Source organism: Heliconius melpomene, chromosome 17 (assembly GCF_056956725.1).
Source record: "Heliconius melpomene rosina isolate 202511_hmr_F chromosome 17, ASM5695672v1, whole genome shotgun sequence".
NCBI classification, from domain to species: Eukaryota; Metazoa; Arthropoda; class Insecta; order Lepidoptera; family Nymphalidae; genus Heliconius; species Heliconius melpomene.
In genome coordinates, this window is record NC_140405.1 from 1,306,673 (window position 1) to 1,327,856 (window position 21,184).

General features: G+C 30.7%; 3 protein-coding genes across 3 annotated transcripts; 2 read left to right on the forward strand and 1 right to left on the reverse strand.

Moving 5' to 3' along the window:
• The first annotated feature begins 25 nt into the window (after positions 1 to 25).
• On the forward strand, positions 26 to 1,013 carry RpL21 (ribosomal protein L21). The gene is made up of 3 exons (XM_085201294.1): positions 26 to 162; positions 364 to 500; positions 638 to 1,013. The coding sequence occupies exons 2-3, from the start codon at positions 372 to 374 to the stop codon at positions 986 to 988; spliced, it is 480 nt and encodes a 159-aa protein (XP_085057420.1). The 5' UTR covers positions 26 to 162; positions 364 to 371; the 3' UTR covers positions 989 to 1,013.
• A 707-nt stretch (positions 1,014 to 1,720) lies between these two features.
• Positions 1,721 to 6,400, reverse strand: Usp12-46 (Ubiquitin-specific protease 12/46). Its single transcript, XM_085201292.1, has 8 exons — positions 5,151 to 6,400; positions 4,869 to 4,949; positions 4,347 to 4,563; positions 3,996 to 4,076; positions 3,197 to 3,390; positions 2,583 to 2,840; positions 2,153 to 2,296; positions 1,721 to 2,028 (listed from the first exon to the last, which is right to left on the reverse strand). The coding sequence occupies exons 1-8, from the start codon at positions 5,193 to 5,195 to the stop codon at positions 1,918 to 1,920; spliced, it is 1,131 nt and encodes a 376-aa protein (XP_085057418.1). The 5' UTR covers positions 5,196 to 6,400; the 3' UTR covers positions 1,721 to 1,917.
• A 251-nt stretch (positions 6,401 to 6,651) lies between these two features.
• scf (Calumenin B scf) lies at positions 6,652 to 13,508 on the forward strand. The gene is made up of 7 exons (XM_085201293.1): positions 6,652 to 6,886; positions 7,092 to 7,313; positions 8,118 to 8,277; positions 10,335 to 10,455; positions 10,726 to 10,847; positions 11,602 to 11,720; positions 12,086 to 13,508. The coding sequence occupies exons 2-7, from the start codon at positions 7,096 to 7,098 to the stop codon at positions 12,309 to 12,311; spliced, it is 966 nt and encodes a 321-aa protein (XP_085057419.1). The 5' UTR covers positions 6,652 to 6,886; positions 7,092 to 7,095; the 3' UTR covers positions 12,312 to 13,508.
• The last annotated feature ends 7,676 nt before the right edge of the window (positions 13,509 to 21,184 follow it).

Genomic DNA, 21,184 nt, shown 5'->3' on the forward strand with positions numbered 1-21,184 from the left:
AATATTTAAATCAATTTTAGACATACTTTCTTATTGTAAAATAAATTATTTAAAAGTAGAATATTTTATTAAAATACAGTAATTATTATGGCAACAAATTAATATCTATTCATAGACAACATAACCTTTTCTTTCTGAAAAGCCAAGCTCTGTCAAGCTAAGGTGATGATCAATTAAATCTAATAAAAATCGTTTTATAATTGTTAAAACCGAGCTAAATAGGCATAAATAATATTATAAGCTTTGGTTTCTATTGTAGGCAGTGAAATTTCTTTGCTTTAACCTTTTATTTTTGTTGTGTGGATAACTAAAACTTAGGCCACGTGCGATGTCGCCGTTGATAATGGTGTTTTTTAATTTCAGGCATCAAGATGACGAACTCCAAGGGTTATCGTCGTGGTACAAGGGACTTGTTCGCCCGCAAGTTCCGCACACATGGAACTATTCCTCTTTCCACGTATATGAAAGTGTACAAAGTCGGCGACATCGTTGACATTAGGGTATGTATGGTTCAAAATGAACTTGCAAACAAACTTATATGATTTTCTAATGTTCAATATAAGACGTTATCTTGGCGCGAAAGAAGTGTTTTATTCTTATTCCTCCATATTCACTGTATAAATAATAATATTTTTAGGGTAATGGAGCAGTCCAAAAGGGTATGCCACACAAAGTCTACCACGGCAAGACTGGCCGTGTTTACAATGTAACTGCCCATGCTCTCGGAGTCATTGTCAACAAGAGGGTCCGTGGCAGAATTATCCCTAAGAGAATCAACATTCGCATTGAACATGTCAAGCACTCAAAATGCCGTGAAGATTTCCTTAAAAGAGTAAAGGAAAATGAAAGGCTTCTTAAGGAAGCTAAGGCGTCTGGTAAAATTGTTAACTTGAAGAGACAGCCACAGCCGCCTCGTGCAGCTCACATTGTGAAGGGAGCTGATAAGCCAGTCTTACTTGCACCCATCCCATACGAGTTTGTAGCTTAATGTGAAATAAACTATTTTTAAGCAATTTACGTAGTTTTCTTCTTAATTTAAATATTTTATACAAATTTTATGATTTCTGTAGCAGTGAACTACATAGTTTTATGTTTCCATTAAGATTTTTGTTTTAAAATGTGCTTGAACTTAGAATTTTTTATTTTTTTTTCTAGATTTACCAAATAGTTTGCTTAAGATATAAAACTTAGTTTTTTTTACTTTAAAATTATCTGCTTAAAATTTAAGTGCTCATTTATTAAGAATTAAAAAATAAAAGCTTGAAGAGTATAGGGGAGCATTAGGAGTGGACTTCCTAAAATTATGGGGGCAGTAAAAAGCGATATTCTATATGTAGTAGATCACGCAAATGGAATTATGGGCTACAATTCATAATAATATATAATTAATGAAATTAATGTTATAATATCAAAATATTAAATTTCTCTATGCATAAGTTAGGCAATTCTATTGAACTAGTTAAAGCACTAGTGTTTAATCAAGTCACGTTCACTTCAATTTAAAATATTTAATATTAAAAAATTACCACCTGATGTCATTGTGGCTTAGTGAGAGACTACATGTGGTTTTAGGTTTAATTCCCACTTGTGGAAACAGATTATACTCTGGCAGACTTACAGCCTTTCAACATGCAATGCCTTAAATTCGCACTAGACTCCCGATCTGCCCTACAAAATTTTTGCTTCTTACATCCATAAAAGAAAAAATAAAACAAAACCATCAGAGAAAGATCACAACTTTTAATTTAGAAATGATATATATACAAATGAATGACCAAAAATTATGAAAAAAAAAACAAATCAAAAATTATAATAAAATTCAGTAATAGTGAAGTAAATTGAATCTCAACATGCCGTCACAACTTTAACAGCGGCATAAAACATTTGTATCTTAAAATACCTAAACTCAGTGTAAACTTAACAACTAGCGTCCCTCGACTGATAAAATAGTATATATCCTGTTTCTGATGACTTTTGTATGTCTGACGTTAGGCCGTAGAAGTCTTCTATTGCTGAGGCGTCGATTTTCTGGAATGATAGTTTTAATTGTATTAAATGTTTTTAAAATTTTTTTAAAGATTTTTTTAACTATGAGTGGTATATAATGTGAAGTCAATAAAAGACACCCATTAAAATACTAAGCAATACTCACATCAACCATATCATCATCAAACAGCAACCAAAACCCGTGGCTCTTCACAATACTTATATAATGTCCCCTGTTGGGTCCCGACCCACAGTGTACTACGACCGCTACCAAGTCGTACAGACGATCCGGATTCACTGCGTCATCGGACTGAAAATTCCAATATAATATAATATTTTGAAAATTATTAAAGTATTTTTCCATAATTAGATTTCTTTAACATTGCACATAAAATGGTACAACGGCACAATTGTGTGGCTGTAACGCGACGGTTGTGCGTTCAATCCCTACTAGAGGGAATGAATTATTATTTATAATTATTTTAATTTCATCACTCTGACTGAAGTGGGGAACGGAGTATTTTATCACTAGTTTGCCCTACATACCCTGCCAAAAATAAGATACAGCGTGAGGCCCAGAACAGAAAAATACTTACTGTATTAAATAACCTCAGCTCCAAAGGAAACACAACTCTATGCGACACTTTAATATGGCGGTTGTATTGCTCCATATATTTAAATCTTTTTAGATGCAATGCTAGTATAAGTGGTAATTTCTTAACTCTCATACGTTTCTGGGCTTCCTGATAACTGCTACAATTGTCACATTTGAATTTGTTATCATTGCATAGTGTTTCTGTGTCGCTGAAGCATTTCAGACAGTGTGTTATACTTGTGTTTTGGTCTACATCCACCTGGAAAATGTATTAATACATAATAACCATCTATATTAGAGCCTCAGTGGCATAATGGCACTGCTTATGAGTGTAAACACGACGCTTGAGGGTTCGATTCCCACTTGGGGGTAACAATTATTTATTAATTTTATTTCTTTACTTGATTTGTCCAAGCCTTGTCTAGTTATTAAGTTGTTGAGTTCCGCAATTCTCCGGTGGACATGGGCATATCTAAATATTATTATATATTTACAATTGGGGTTAATTTTAGATTCGAACTAAAAAATTATTCTCTTGAGTTTTATTTTTAATTATGAGTGGGAATTAAACTCACAACTCTGGCGATGTTCACAATAAAAAGAAAAAGTATTCACCTGCAAATCAAAGAAATGCTCGTCCTTACTGCTAACAGTTTCACAGTTCAAACATCTAGTTTCACTGGTCAGTGTGCCTTGAAATATTTCATGTACCCATGTTGGTTCCGTATTCTGTGGTATGTTGCCATTGCATGTCACACTCTCTTTGTTATCTGTTTTTTGTAACTTGAGTGTACTTTGATTCCTTTCAGCTGGAATTATTTTAATTTATTAATGATGTTTATATTTGCAATTTCTTTAATTACATTTGCAATTAAACAGAACACACACTGTGATTAATAAACTTTCTAATATAATTTTTTATAAATTAATCTCAAATTGTACAATATCAGCAATAATTTTTGCATTTCTGCATGCATAATATTTTAATAATTTCAATTTCAGAATAATAACAATTCTTTGATATGCCGCATACTGTAAGTCACCCATAATAATTATAAATTCCAAAACTATAAATGTTTATTTCTTTATGATTCTTGTCAAAATAAACTAATAATTATTTTTATTATATGAAAAGTATGTATTCAATTTTGTATAATAGAGCTATAGAGTATGTTGTGTTGTATGCTCGTCTCAGCTATAGCATACTAGCTCAAATTGGAAAATTGTTTTTTGTTAAACAGTTCTCATATTGCAGATGCTAAATGCTATATAAGGCCACATTAAATGTGCTGAAAAAATGTGGTAGAAAGGGTTACTTTATCAGAGACAATTCTCAGTCTCTCCATTTAACCACAGGCTAGAAGGCTAGAAGATGCTAGTAAAAATGTATAAAGTTGTTTAGGATTTTACTTACCTAATATAATTTCATTTATATGATTTATAAGAAAATTAAGGAACTCATGTGCATCTTGTTGCATGTAGTTGTCAAACTCCTCTAAAATAACACAATAAAAAAAAACATTAATTAAAAATAATGGAGTTAAAAAAATATTCTTATAAGAAAAAAAAAACATAATATTAAAATAAATATGCTATTAGTTATAAAAAAGACTAAGTTTTTATAGAAAGACTAAGTTTGTATCATAGCGAGACTCAAACTCCATACCATACCAAGATTTCTTGGGTTTGGGTTCCATTACATTCATATTTTTAATTTTCTATATATTGAATATTAACTTTCATCAAAAAATTATACAAATTCTACCTTTTTCCTTCCTCAGTCTCGCAATAAACTTTTTAGGTGCAATCGAACCGACTTTTTTCTTTTGCGTAGCTATACTATAAAACAAATCTGCGAGGCATGTTAATAGAGTCTCCTTCGTTCTCTTATTCTTTGCTTTATATTCTAGAACTTTCTCTCTAAATGGTCTACAGAAGTAAAGTGCTTGTAAAACAGAATTACTGTAACAGGTGTTGCCAAACTGGAATAAATATATTGTTTATCATATTGGATTATCTCCTAAATTTAAATCTTGGTAAAAAGCTTTCAAATATAGATTATTGTTTATTAATTTTGTAGTATGTAATTATACAATTTGAAAATACAAAATATATTTTATGTATGTATGTGTAGTTTACATGTTATGTGTATAAAACACTACAAGTCAAACAATTGCATTAGAAAATGCACGTGACATATCGCAATAATGCAATTTAAAATTAATTGAATTGTACAACTCTACATAGTTTGATATAAAATGATGATTTAGTGAAAACACATACTTACATTAACTAAACCAAAATAATGTTCATTCGGTGGAAACTGCTCTGACCCAATATCTCTCTCTAGCTGTGATATATTTGCGCCCTACAACAAAATATATAACGTTATTAATTTATCTGGCGATCTTATAGCACGTCGGATGCAGATTAGATGTTTATCTATAATTCGTCTCTAAGAAACAATATTTTACTATGTATAGTTATAATATATAGTACTTCATTTTATGATATAGTTCTTATTAGTAATATTATAGTAAATATTAAGAAGTATTTCATATTTTCTCACCATTCTCTGTTGGAAATTAAGGCCGAGATCCTGACATATTGACATTTGCAATCCTGTTTCGACAACTTTTAAACGGAACACGCGTTATTATTAGCAAAGTAAACTTAATTTACACAATATCTGCTATGGTTTCTAGCTGCATACTTAATATTTCGCGTTGCAAACGCAAAAAGCACAACAGTCAGTCAACTCACGTCCATGACAATCAATCAATTCAATGACATTTCGTTCAGAGTGTGGGACACTTCACAAAACACAATGCGCAGATAAATAAGTAATCTTAAAATCGATATTGATTTTTGACTAATCGCATTATCATTGTTTGCATTGTTAAAGATGAGCACGTGATAAAATCTGGATTAACATGATACTTTACATTCAAAATTATAAATGATGCTCTGATACTGTAATTTATAATCAAATCATATACTGACACCGTAAATTATAACAACAAATATTTCGCAATATAATTTTATCTTATTTTAAAAACTTTATACCTACAAGATATTTTAACATTTTTTACATTATTTTTTTATTGAATTTTTTGTATGTACATATACATATATACGTACAGACAATTCTCATATACAATACATATGTCAATGCTTAATTTCATTATATATTTTATAATTCTTTAACGTGTCTCCAATCTTCACGTATAAATAAAGTACGTATTAAATAATAATATAAATAAAGATTATAAAATCAAATAGTAACAGAGTAAGAGAAGAAACTTCTTAGTATTTCATGGATTCACGAGTTCATCCATTTCGTTGTAGGATAAGGAGCTCAAAGCATCTTATGCCCAGTGGCGTAGCTAGGGTATTTGCTGCCCGGTGCGGCTCGGGGGACTTGATGCCCCTTTCCTGTTGATGAGTTCTAAAAAAAAAAAAGGTAATCATCGACGATGACTTCTAAAAAAAACAAACTTATCGTCAACTTTGATCCCTCTTTTCTCTTGATGAGTTCTAAAAAAAAACAAAGTGATCGTCAATGTTGACTTTTAAAAAAAAAACGTAATCGTCGACGTTGACTTCTAAAAAAACGTGATCGTGGACGTTGAGTTCTAAAAAAAACAAAGTGATCGTCGACTTTGATGCCCCTTTCCTTTTAATGCCCGGTGCGGCTTAGAGGACTTGATGCCCTTTAAAATGGTATAAAGTCTAAAAAACGAAGAAAAAACACTAATCGTCGACTTTGATGCCCTTTTCCTGTTGATGCCCGGTGCGACCGCCCCGCTCGCACCCCCCTAGCTACGCCACTGCTTATGCCTCTTGTATATTAAGGAATACCTCTATGAAACGTTGTTGTTATATTTAGACAATACATTAAAGATAAAATTGTTTTAATTTTACATGAATAATCAATGTAATATGTTAAATCAATATCTAAAACACCAACTTCCAGATAATGTTCTTTAGTAGAAACGAATTATTAGTAATTCGATTATATGACAGTTCATTACGAAAACTAACAAGAACAACTCAATATTCATTATTCATATTTTATGTTATTTATTTATAATCTGTCAAGCCGCAAGCGCCGTAGTTTCATCTCCCGCTCGGCCGGCCCGCGATCTCTCATCTCATCTAGATCCTTAGTCAAACTGGGAATAGGGAACAAAACATTATTAAAAATCTGTGCATAGGATACGCATACGTGTAACTTGCGACGTGGCGTTTACAGTGTATAAGACTGAAACTTTCAGTTTTCTAGAAAAGCCGGCAAACAAACATGTAAGATTTTTTTAATTCCAAATATTTTTAACTTTAATAACTTTGTAATTACTTGTAGATGAATAAGTAGATGATCAATTTGGTTTATTATAACGCGCGATAGCGCGTGCCAAGTTCGGTGTATATATTACGTTAGACAAATTATAGTTTGTAACGGAAATTCCTACAGCTTATTTTGTATATCAATTAATTAATATTTTTTCAGTAAAATGTTAAAAACATTGCTATTAGCGTTGGCTATAACAGCAGTATTAGCTGGTGTCCCAAATCCTGAAGAATCAAAGAGGCTTATGGACCACCTGTCTGATGCTGAACATTACAGAAATGAGCATCATAATAAACAGTTTGATCATGACGCGTTTCTGGGTGAAGACCAAGCCAAGACATTCGACCAGCTACCTCCAGAAGAAAGCAAGCGGAGACTAGGGTATGTAATGAGTTAAATTATGGGAAATATTCTTCTATTTTTTTAATCTGCCATATCTCACGTATAGATGGTACACAGAGGGAACCAACAGTTTCGAGTTTCGCGTTCTGGAACTGAATACTGCACTTTATTTTGGTACCAGAGAGAGTAATTCTGTATTCACAGTCAAATTTTTGTATTTACTGTCTCAAATTTTTAAATAAAAACCTTTAATTATTTTAGGCATTTGTGCAAACAGTTTAATGTAAAAATGTATAATTAATGTAAACAACAAAATGACCTAAAATCTAAAGTAAATGAAGATATTCACACAGTAATGATAAATTATACTTAACACGATTAGACTTCCTGTTAATCTTTTCGCCCACACAAAATGTGGGTTAGATATGCCACTTTACAAACATTGAGGATGCTTGCTTATTTATACACTATCTTTGATGCTATAAAGATTATATATTTTTTTATTTCATAAGATGAAATAATTAAAAATAGTTTTTATATTTAGTTTAGAGTACACACACACAGATTTTAAATTGTATAGTAATTAATTGGATTCCCACTCAGGTGATTTTTTTTTATTCCTTACTTTGGTAACAAAACAGAGCAGTCAACAAGGTAATGTCTTGAAAATTCCCAGTGCTTGAGGAATGGAATATCATAACATGAATCTGCTAATATTTTTTTTTTTCACATAATTAATTAATTTTACATAAAGTCTTACATACAACCATTATAATTTAAGCACAAAATATAATTATCTAAGTTCAGTGACCTTTTATATCACAAATGATAAATTGCTTCCAGAATAATTGTCGACAAGATAGACTCTGACAAAGATGGCTTTATATCTCTAGTTGAATTAAAAGATTGGATTCGTTACACACAAAAACGTTATATAGAGGAGGATGTGGAAAGACATTGGAAACAACACAACCCTAATAATGAAGATATTATCACTTGGGAGGTTGGTTTTTATTTATATTTTTTCTTTTTTTTTCTTTCTGGTCTTTCACTTAAAGCAGGGTACATGTGTGCAGATAAAATAAAAAAAATAAAAAATCACACATCATAAATATACAAATGTCTTAAATAATATTGACATCATCTGCAATTCAAATATTTCTTATGTGGGATTTGAGCCTTTAGCATGTATGTGAGTGGCATAGCAATCTATATTTGTTATACATATATTGTTACATTGCATATTTTTTCTGAGCTTTCATTAAATGTCATATTAATTTTTAAGGGTTCTGTACCCATTGGGTAATATTTGATCTTATTACGAAGACTGCTGGTCTGTCTGTCACCAGGCTTTATCTCATAAACTGTGAAAATTGATGATGTATTTCTGTAGTCGCTTTATGTGTGTTCTCCATACAACGTGACATTGGCGAAATTATTAGTGCTCAACTGGCACGCTTAAAGTGCCATAAATAAAGAACCGAACCATAGTCACTTTAACAACAAATAGTAAAAAATAGGATAAACTAAATATTTCATACATGGTACGGAATGGTATGGAACCCTTCTTAGGCGAGTCCCACTTGCACTTGGCCAGTTTTTTTTCATAATTATAATATGCTAATGAGCATTATCACAGATTTCATGTTAGTATGTTAGTTAGTATGTCAACTTTATTCTTATCTTTGTTCAATATTAGTTAAACATGTGTTTTTTTATATATAATATTGTTATTGTGGGACATGTATGTAGAATTTATATTTTTTTATCACAAAATTATTATAGAGATTGATTTAGGTAGATTTTAAAAAATCATCAGACCATCGGGAGGGTCATTTAAATGACAATTTCATTACCTACATTACTTTTTGATCACGGATATTATTTCTTTGAGTAATATAATTATAATATCATCATTTATTTATCCAGTGAAACTCAAACTTGGAGCTATCGTATAGAAAAATATTTATATTCTTGACTTTGGACGGTCAGACGGCCAATACGCGGGTTCGTGTCCCGTTTCTATATTGTTTACGTTTTCTAAATTCTTTTTCTATCGTCAGTGTGGTATATTAAAAAAACATCATATGATTTTAACTTTACAATGAAATATAAACATATTAGTAAATATGAAGCATATTCATTTAAAATTTATTGAAGTTTATTGAACTGCGAGTTTCTCAATGCCTATTGTAGCTGCCCTACATTTGTAAATGGACTTTAATGTGTCGTATAAGCCATGTAAGGTTGTTTTACGACCCATACAAAAGTTATATAAATATTTGACTTTGTAATATTAAGTTGAAGAAGTTATCCTTATACATAGAAAAAAATCGCCTGGTTTTATGGAAAATAAAAGTATGTGAATATTGTATGTAAGTTATTTCTAAACCGGAAAAATATAAAGTTTTATAGCCAAAGCATATTTTTACACAAGTACAGTACAGTAATGAATATAATAGATTACAAACTTCTGCAGTGTCGTATTTTATTTTAATTATCGCTTAAAAAGTATAATAGCTTTGTAATATTTCGTATTTTTTTAAAATTTCGTATCTAAATAACGGTACACATAAAAAAAATATTCAGACATGAAAATTTAAAGCATTTCTTTTGAGTCGGGAACAGAGAGAATTTAATTTCAAGATTCTTTCTTTTACGCTTTCCTTCCGAACCTCTAAATTTAGTCTTCCTTCGTCTTAAATATAGGGAAATGTCAATAATTAAATACCTCGACTGTAAGTAACCCTTGAAACTATAACCCTTGTCGAAATAAAAGATTTTCTTTATATTACCACAAATTAAAAGTAATTCAAGTAAAAACATTCCTTTTAACACATTCACTTATTTTTGACAACATTCAGTTTTTGATGTTGAGGTCTTTTCGGTCTCATATTTTGTAATACGATGGATACTAGAGTAAAGGCCGTATAAGACCGATTTCGACCTCAAGCCGCAGTGAATGTTTTTTCATTGCCCATCAAGTTTAATATTTCTTATATACGTATTTACATAATATATATAATATTACTCTTATTTATTTAAAATCTCTATTTTTAGTCGTACAAGAAAAATGTATATGGTTTCATGGACAGTATGTCTGAAAACGAATTGAGGAACAACGAAGGTTTCACATACGCGAATTTACTAAAAAGGGATAGAAGGAGATGGCATTACGCTGGTAAATTAAAGTTTTGTATTTATTAGACTAGACGTTTTAGTTAGCGAGGGTCAAGGATTTCATCCAATTTATTAGTGTGTAAATAATTCGAAATTTGCATACTTGTGAGAATGAATCATCTATATTTCCCTCCTCTGGCTCATGTAATAACTCGTAAATTTTGTAGTGCGCTGGAAAAAAAAATGTCCTAGATTCTTCTCCCTTACTCTGTTGCTATATGCGGGATACAGTGTTAAACCTTGTATATAATATTAATTAATAATATTGCAGACGGCGATAAAGATGAAGCTCTAAACAGAACGGAATTCGCCGGTTTTCTTCATCCGGAAGACTACGGCACTATGAGAGATGTGGTCGTATTGGAGACATTGGAAGACATTGATAAGGACCAGGTAGGTATATTTAAAAATAAGTTTAATATTGAGTGTGGGTTCATATCCCGAAACTTAGGTATTACTCATAATTTTTGTTTCTTTTTATTTTTGTTAGCTCTTTTTTTTACCTAGAGGGCTACATGACTATGAGAGATGGTAAACATTGGAAAACATTGATGAAATAATTGAAAATGACAGGGATGAAATAATTATTGTTATCTTTTTCAGTTGTTTGATATTGAGTGTGTGAAACAAACAAATGTACCCGAATCCAGAATTTGGGTACATTTGTTTGTTTTCAGAAGTGTTTCCTAGTTTTTATTTATGTCTTACATACACATGTTGATGGTTAAAAATCATAAAAAAATAATAAAAATCTTTTTTATCAATGAAAAAAAAGTTTTATCAACATCACTCTAAAGTACATATAGTGATGACACAAATGGTAAATCACAATTAAACATGGTAAAGTATATAAACCACAACCACAGTAAACCACAAACATATATATATACTTGTAATTTAAGTAAACAATTAAAATATGTTTATTTTTTATTTTCATGCTTTATTCTGTATATAGCAGGTAGGATAGGCAGAGTAGCTTCTTTCCGCACAGCCTAATTTTCGAAACATTGCATGTTGAGTTGCACAGCTCAACGCCGCGTTTTGCTCTTCTTATTTAGGGTGAAGATAATTCATTCCCCATCAGAGGAATTGAAACCATAATTGTTATTTATATATTACACCTTAATTTCAAATTACACATTTACAGGACGGCAAAGTGTCTTTAGAAGAATACATAGGTGATATGTACAAGCCTGATGATGGAGAAACCATTGATGATGAACCTGATTGGGTCAAACAGGAGAGGGAACAATTTTCTGGATATAGGTAATTTGTCACTGTTGTTTGTTATTTTTTTATTTTTTTAACGATATATTTATATTTTTAATAACTGATTAGATATTTAAATATTTAATTCTTTTAAACAAATCACACACAGAATCCAGATTTTGTAATAATTATATTTCCTCTTGTTATACACACATTGAATGTATTTATAACCCAAGACTGATTTTGTATACAGCTATAAAACTTCCCTCGACTACTGATGCCTGTGGCTTGTTCCGATTCCAATACAATATTTCCACACTATTCACTTAATGTTTTTTTCAGAAATACTATATTTTACATTAAAAATATTTACTTTATATACATTTTGCCAATTTTTTACTATTATATTTTCTTTTCAACAGAGATACAAACAAAGATGGCTTCATGGACGAACACGAAGTAAAAGAATGGATAGCTCCCCCAGAGTTTGATCACGCTGAAGCTGAGGCTCGTCACCTGGTGTTCGAGGCGGACGCGGACGCGGACGAGAGACTCACGAAGGGGGAAGTACTGGACAAGTACGATCTGTTCGTAGGGTCTCAGGCCACTGACTTTGGGGAGGCACTTGCTAGACACGATGAGTTTTAAGATTTGTATAAGTTTTATATATTATATTGTGTCTCTTGTCAGATTCTTCCACACTCTCCTTTCCTATAAACAGTGAAGAGTAACAGATGGGTAATACTGAGAGTCACTCCCGATACGTGAAGATATTTAAAAGTTATTCAATTCTATATAATTGTTATATATATTGAGTTACGCTCTCCAAATTGAGTTACCTTTAAAATAAAAAAAAACTACATCAAAATTGGTTCATCTATGTAAAAGTGACATATATATATAAATAATTCAAAATCGGTAATGCCCCTCTGTTTGCTTCGAGGTAATAATTATAATTACTGTTAATATTAAATATCAATTTGCTTATTAATAAATCTATTTTATATTTCACTAGTTAATAATAATCAGTTTTGCAATAAGTTTTTTCATGTTTTTATAATGTAAGGAAAAGTATTTTTGTACAATATTAATGCCAGTTCGTTTTCTATAAAAGTTTTTGATATTTTTAAAATACAATTTACTAAATTACAATTTTTGATTTTATTTGAGTTGGTCAGAAACTTAAATAAAACGTAAAAACAGTACTTGGTTTTATATCTCATCTGCCAAATTAAAATTTAACTTTTTTGCCTTTTGTGAGTCTGTATATTAAAAGATTTATAATATTATTTAAAATAATATGTTTGTACGAATAAGGCTTAGTTTACATTTTATTTTATTGATGAAATTTTTTTTAAACATATCTATTAATTTTATTTATGTTTTTAAATGAAAAATGTAAACAAAGTCAAAAGAATCTCTAATATTCTCAATACATACTTAATTAGGTAGCTAAGATTCTATTGAATACCAAAGTTTTATACAACTTTTCATTTATTCTATATTGTATTATTATAATTATATATTTATGTGTTAATATTTTTATTTTACAGCCTGTTAACATGATGTGAAATATATATATAAATATATATATACAAAATAAATTCTCTAAAAAAAGTTATATTAAAATAAGACTGTATAATAATTATAATGTCTTTGCCATCTTATTTCTTTTTCATTATATTTAAGTAAAAAGCAATGATTTGTTGCTTTATATTATTCCAGAACAATATGCATTTAATTATTATTTATAGACGACTAATTTCTAATTGACTCTTAGTTATTGAAATAATTTTGTAATGTTTTCAAATTTTAATAAATTGAAATGTTTTGACTAAACAAAAATATGTGTTGTTTTAATTTTCTATACTCTAACTAATAGAGAACTAGGTATAGTCTTAGTTAAACTTATTTATTTTTTTTGTCCTAAACTAAAATCGTAAACCTAGTGTCGAAGCACTTTTCACCCGTTTTTATCTATTTCGGACATTGCTTGTCGAGTGGCTCAATACTCAATCTATCATCTCTCAATCATATATCATATAGCAAGGAAATTAGAGCAATATATTCCCCAAATGGGAATGGCATCCGCAACAATTCAATAAGGCTGTCCAACTGCATCACAGTGGCCTTAAGAAAATTGCTAGTGTAGTACTTTATTAATTTTAAAGGTGAGTAGAGAATAAATAAATAAATTAACCTATTCTCCATTCTCTGCCCATATAGAAACTCATGCATTTAGTCTAATAAAACCAAAGTGATTAGTAACCATATGACTTGTAAATATAGCTGCGCTCTTTGAAAACAAAACACTGTAGAAATAAAAAAAAAATCAGCTTCACGTTGTATCCCGCGTACAGCAGGGTAGGCAGAGGGAACCTTGTGTTAAGACAATCCGTTCCCCACTTTCTGCCGAATTCTGGAGCCATTGCGTGTTGAATGGCGGAACTCAACGCCGCGCTTTCCCTCGACACCAGAGCGAAGAAATGGAAATATAAATTTAACTAAATATTTCATCTCTTCGAGACCGAACCCGCAACCAGTCGTTTTTACAGTCACACTTTGTGCCCCTTGAAATTATAATTTAATTACTTTTAAGGGTTGTCTTTTTAACCGCGGGATTAGATCTTGGTAGCGGCTTATTTTTGTATTCTTTTTCTACACAACAGATTAAACTCAATAAATAATCTATATATATAATAAAACTGTAAAGGGGGTAAAATCTGTACATTGAATATAAACTAAAAAAAACACTTCAGGGGGACTTAATACAAGTAATAGAAGGTAAAAATATGATTTTTGGAATTCTTGTCTGTCTGTCTGTTGTGACTCTTTAACTCAAAAACTACTGGACGGATTTAAATGAAACTTCTTTTGTTGCATAGCTATTAGTCTTCGGCAACATATAGGCTATAATTTATTTTGATAGCCCCAATACCTGATGTGAGACCCTAGCAGCCCGCCTAATCTATAAGAAATATCAATACAACGAATTAGGAAAAGTTATTCAACGTGATGAGCATTTTCTGTTGACATAAAAAAATCGATCCTACCACAACGTGGAACCCCAGTCACCCAGCTAAACTTTAAAATAATATGATCTGTCGTCTTAAAATAAATTATTGTACGTAATAAACATTTTTTTGACGTTTATTAATATCATAATTATTATTTAGAATTGTTAATTAATAGTTTTTAGTTAAATTTAAGTAAATATCTTCATTTTACTTTATTAGTTAAGAGCGCCTATTATTATCTCGAAAGCAAACATATATGCTAATTTTAAAGTACATAATTTTATCAGGCGTTCTTTCATTTCTGTCAAAATACGTATTTATATTCATCCCCCCTCGCGAACACAACTTTTAATTCCCTTCATGAAACTTATATTTATACAGGAAATATTTTATACAACTTCTATGACTACTATTAAAACTACTATTGCTATTATTAGGAAAAGTTATTGAACATGATGAGCATTTTCAGTTGACATAAAAAAAATTGGATCCAATGTGGTCGGTCCACAGTCACCCAGCTAAAATTTATAACATATAATTCGTCAGTCGTCTTAAAATAAATTACTCTACGTAATAAACATTTGTTTTGACGTTTACGTAATACCATAATTATTATTTGAAATGGTTCAACACCAAATGATATAAATTTAAGTAAATATATTAAGTAAATATATACATAAATTAAATAACATTTAAAAAGAAAATCCATAAATCGGTAACATATATGTGTATCACAGAAAAAAAGATTACATTCTTATAATTTTGAAGGCCGTTGTGGCGCAGTGGCACAAGCACAGGACTATAAACACGACAGATTCTGGATTCGATTCCTGCTCGAAGAAATGAAATATTTAATATTTTCATTATCTCACTCTGGAACGAGGCAAAAGTAATTTTATAATATCAAAAAAATATACAAAATATCTTCTTTTTTTATAAAAATTAATCGCTGAATGTGTTGCTAAGCGCAAATCTCGAGAGTAGCTGTACCGATTTTGCTATTTTTTCTATAATATTCTTTGAAGTGCGAGGATGGTTCTAATGGAGAGAAAAATTTAAAAAAATACCAGAAATGGTCCAAAAACATGACTTTTCTATATTCCCATACAAAAGATTCGTATTAATATCTACTTAAAAGTCAATTTGGACTTTAATACCCTACTATAAAGTTTAAATGTTAGTAGCTGGATTCCTGGAAGGCAAAACAATTGAGTGACGTTAGTATCGTACAAATATTATAGCCCAAGAACCCAGAGCTGCCAGACTGACATCATTTTAGCAAAGGTGAAATTTTGAGGACTATTAGTCTTACACGTAGTTAAGACAGTATGCTTACTCACTAACTTGAAAATGGGATCCTTTCAGAGGTAGAGAAAAATAACGGTATATCTCTTTCTGGGAAAATGATAGCCAGCCATCGGATTGATCTGGTTGCTTAGAGTCTGGGGCTAGAGGGGTCTTGAAATAATCCGTAAATAATATATTTTAAATTTTAGATTTACTTTAATGTAATTTGCCCCAATTTTAAAGAAACTTTATGACGTCTGGCAGAAGTAAAGGTCCACGTGAAAGAATGTGAAATATACATTTTTTACTTTAAAACATATATAAAAATTATCTTCCTTACTTAAGGGAGCGTTTTCAATTGACACTTCCAAGTGAAAGACCTGTACGCTCATGTGTAACTCTAAGAAAGCTTGAGTGCCCTATATTTAATACCTCTTTCTATGAAAAATCCTTCACAGTTCAAGCAGTGCACTTATGGAACTTACTACCTAACTCTATACTGTCGGGCAATCCATCTCTAAATACTATTAAAATCAAATTAAAACAACATTTCTTAATCTCAATTAGAATCTTTAGTAGTCGCTTTGTCTTTTTTTTATTAATTTCCTTTTCTGTTTCAACTCTTTTATGTCATTTTATATATTAATGTAAGTATAGTAATATTGAATAATGTTATGTACATTTGTATGTAGATTTATTATTATTATGTATTTAACGGTTAGATATCTCAGGTAACACCTGGTAATATGAACCAGCACGGGTATGTACCAAGTGCTGGATCAGGTCTGGCTGATTTGGTTTATAACTGCATCACTATCTGAACCCAAATGTAAAAATTTTCTAACTGTTCTACACGTATTTAAGAGAGCCGCTTTTTGGAGAGTCAAGTAAGTAAATCTAGGTAAATTAAGAACATTTAAAGACCATGTTAAATTTTTCGGAATAACACCCGTTGTTGATATTACTATGGGAACTATTGTAACACAATCCATTTTCCATACTCTTTTAATTTCTTCTTGTAATTCTGTATATTTACATATTTTCTCACTTATCGTTGATTGTAAATTGTTGGTGTTAGGTACTGCTATGTCTATTATATATGTATGTTTATTTATTTTGTCTACAAATGTAATGTCTGGTCTGTTATTATATATAGTGTGATCAGTTAAGATAGTCCGATCGTAATATAAAGTATAGCTTTGATTTTCTAACACTGGGCGAGGTGTGTATTTATAATATGGAGTATGTGGATCGGAAGTGAGCTTAAATTTAAGAACGAGTTTCTGATGAATAATATTTACTAATTGATTATGTCTGTGTGTATAATCGTTTTGTGTTAATGAGATGCACCCGCCGGTGATATGTTGTATGGTTTCTGGCTTATTATTGCATTTACGACATAGATCGCTATCTAATGTTCTGTCTTTTATGATGTATTTTCTATAGTTTTTAGTTGTAATAACTTGATCCTGGATTGCTAACATAAAACCTTCCGTCTCCGGAAATAATCCACCTAAACATAACCATTTATTTGAAGCATCTTTATCTACATGTGATAATTCTAAGTCATTTGGATGTCTGCCATGGAGCTCCTTCTTTTTCCAATTATATATTTTTTCCTTGATAGTATCTAGTTTATTTATCTGTACAATAGTTTCGTTTTTAAGATTTAGTGGTGTAAAGTTATTATCTATTGCAATTATACTTTCATGGAGTTTACTTTCAGATTTTTTAATATAGAAAAACTGCTTAAGATTTATTAGTTGTTTATTATGTAAAAATGTTATATCAATTAACCCTCTTCCTCCATCTTTTCTGGCTAAAGTTATACGCTCTATGGCAGACTTTGGATGATGGTATCGATGTTGTGTAAGAGTCGTTCTTGTTTTACTTTCTAACTGTTTGATATCTGTGTTTGACCATTTGATGATGCCGAATGAATAGGTTAGTACAGGTATTGCGTAAGTATTAATAGCCTTAAATAAATTTTTACTATATAGTTGCCGTTTACTTAATAAATAAATTCTATTAAAATATTCCTTTCTTAATTTGTCTTTTATATTTTTGTGTTCTATTAGCCGTCCCTGATTGTACCCTAAGTATTTATATAATTCGTTATCCTTCATAGCTGCTATACTATCTTGTTCATTTAATATATAGTTACCTTCTGTTATTTTACCTTTTACTATATTTAATTTTCTGCATTTATCTAAACCAAAATTCATCTTGATATCTTTTGAAAAATTTGATGTTATATCTAATAGCTGTGTCATATGAGTTTCTTTGTTAGAGTACAACTTCAGGTCATCCATATATAATAAGTGACTGAGTTGATAAAGTGTTTTCCTATTTTTTTTTAAATCAAAACCTAATCTACATAAATTTAATTGTTTAGAAAGCGGATTAAGAGCTAAGCAAAACCAAATTGGACTTAATGAGTCACCTTGAAATATTCCTCTTTTTATATTAATGGTATGAGTACTAATATTATCAAAATTGGTTTTTAGGTGTAATGTCGTCTGCCAATTTCGCATAGTATTTTTAAGAAAGTTCACTATTGTAGGATTAATTTTATATATTTGCAAAATTTCTATCAGCCAAGTATGTGGAACACTATCAAAAGCCTTTTTGTAATCAATATATGACACAAAAAGGCTCTTTCGATTCTTTTGGACATACTTCAATAAAACAGAATCAATGATTAATTGCTCTTTACAGCCTCTATGTGATTTTCTGCATCCTTTTTGTTCTTCCGTCATGATTTTATTGGCTTCTAAGTGTTTGTTGATTCTATGTGATATGCAGGAAGTTATGATCTTATAAAGTGTAGGTAGACAAGTTATTGGTCTATATTGAGATGGATCGTCTGTTCTATCGCTTTTTGCCAACATATACGTAATTCCTCGAGTTAAGAAATTCGGAAGAATGCTATTTCCCTTTATGATATCTGTAATTTGTTGAGTTAATTTATTATGCAATATGTGAAGTTTTTTAATCCAGAAGTTTTGTATGTGATCTACATCGGGTGCTTTCCAATTATGTGTCTTATTTACAATTTGCCTAAATTCATCAATTTCAATATTTTTAAATTCCATTTCAGTTACAGTTTCTGAGTTATTCTTTTCTTCTTTAATCCATTCAGCGTCTTTGTTGTGCTCTACACTTTGAGCCCATATGTTTTCCCAATATTTTTTTAAAGATTCTTCGGATGGTGGATTTTGTATCTCAGTATTACTTTTTAATTTACGATAAAATTGCTTTTCATTTTGAGTAAAAATTTTATTATAGTTTTTTCTATCTTGTGCTTTTTTATACCGCGCTAATCTGTGACTTTTTACTGCAAGTTTTTGTTTCAAAGTGTCCATGTATTCACTTAAATGTTTATTATTATCTTCACGGGAGCTATGTTTTTTCGTAGTTGCTAATATTTTATTTACACTTTTAACTAAATGTTTACTTCTGTTACCAATTTTATATTGTGTTAATCTCCCAATATTCCTACGTAACTCATCAATATCTGATTTAAATCTAATTTGCCACGCTGGTTCACGTCTGTGGATCTTATTATTCGTTCTATTATCTACTTTGAAATTTAAATATGTTGTAATAGTTATAGCCGTACAATAAATAAGAGTATGTGTGTCAATTATATTATTCAAAGAGTTTGTTTTTTCCGGTAGTATAGATTCATTAAAGATTTTGATAATATGTGATAACTTTGAGCTGTTGGTTAATTTTGGAAGCCTTGGACGCAATGTTGGATCGCTATTGGTATATTTACTTAAGTTTTCTTCCAAAAGAGATTTAAGAGTTTCTGTACAGTGTGAGTGTAAATGAGTGTCGAGTTGTATACTAGCTATTTGTGTAATTGTGTTTTGTGAGCAATTGTTTTGTTTATCTATTTCTCTAGAAGTTTGGTGTGTATTAAAAGATTCAGTATTACTTGTGTGCCGAATATCAATATGTAAAGAGGTATTTGTAAATGAATTTGAAGAACCTTTTGAATTATGACTAGTTGACACACTAGTCGTATTATCATTAGTATTTGTTTCTAAAATGCTTTTGACTTCTTCGAGTAGAACTTTAATCTCGTCATCGGATAGATATTTGTTCCTAATTATGGCTCTAAGCTGATCTGACAATCGTTGTTCAGAAACGTGAGTATTTGAGTATTTGGTGGTGAAATGGTGATGCAGTTTTTGACGGTACTGGGTTAAATCTGTTTCTAAATTTGTTATTTTGAGGTATGTACGCATTATGAATATGTTGATTTCCTTGTCCCATTTCATGCGCACACGTGGTTTACCAGCTTTGGTGGTCTCTGGTCTCATTGCCGAAGCTACCATCGAAACATCCAAAGCTAGAGGAGTCGAAGACTCGTGGATCGGATTTATAGAAATGTGGCTAGACGTGACTTCTTCGGGTACATTCCCGGTAAGGTTCCGTCTGCTAATCCCCTTACCACCGACGGTTCGCATACTGTGGCACCCAGCGTCGGCTCCAGGTGCGCCCCGGCGATCACCCCCGGGAAGCGGCATTAATTATTATTATTATTATTAACATTATATTAAAATACCGCACCCGAATCATTTCTTTTAACATCCCCTACATTCAAGAGTTTCTGGTAGAGATCTTTATTAGAGATAAGTTATCCATTGTACACATTTTTTCTATTGTCATAAGTTTTCTGTACTTTCTTTCTTGTGTGGTACATAAATAAATGAAAAAAAAGAGACTTTCTTCTTTAACGCAACTGAAAGTGTGCTTTAAGTTGGCACTATCTCTGAAGGTTTTTTAAGTTAGAGAGTCTTAAGTACATATTAGACTATCAATCCTCAAAATTTCAGCTTTGTTAAAATGATGTAGGTCTGGGGGCCCTGGGATCTCAGTCTATTAATGTCAATATTTGTCAATATTTCTATGGTAAGATGTCACTTGAAATGTAAACGTCTCATTGTGCATCTATATTATTAAATCTAAAAGCCACAAATTTCTTTAATATTAATAAAGTGTTGTGTATTTGTGACTTACTAAATATGCCTTCTATAAGACGGTGGACAAATTTAGGCAAAAGAATCTAATCGTAGTCCCAGAACGTAAAGATTGCAATGAACGTGAGCACCACAGTTGACTGATAATGATGCAAATTTGAATCGAGCTGCTTTTTGTTACGATATATCAATTGATGCCAGCAGTCCCTACAGCTGTGTTGCTATT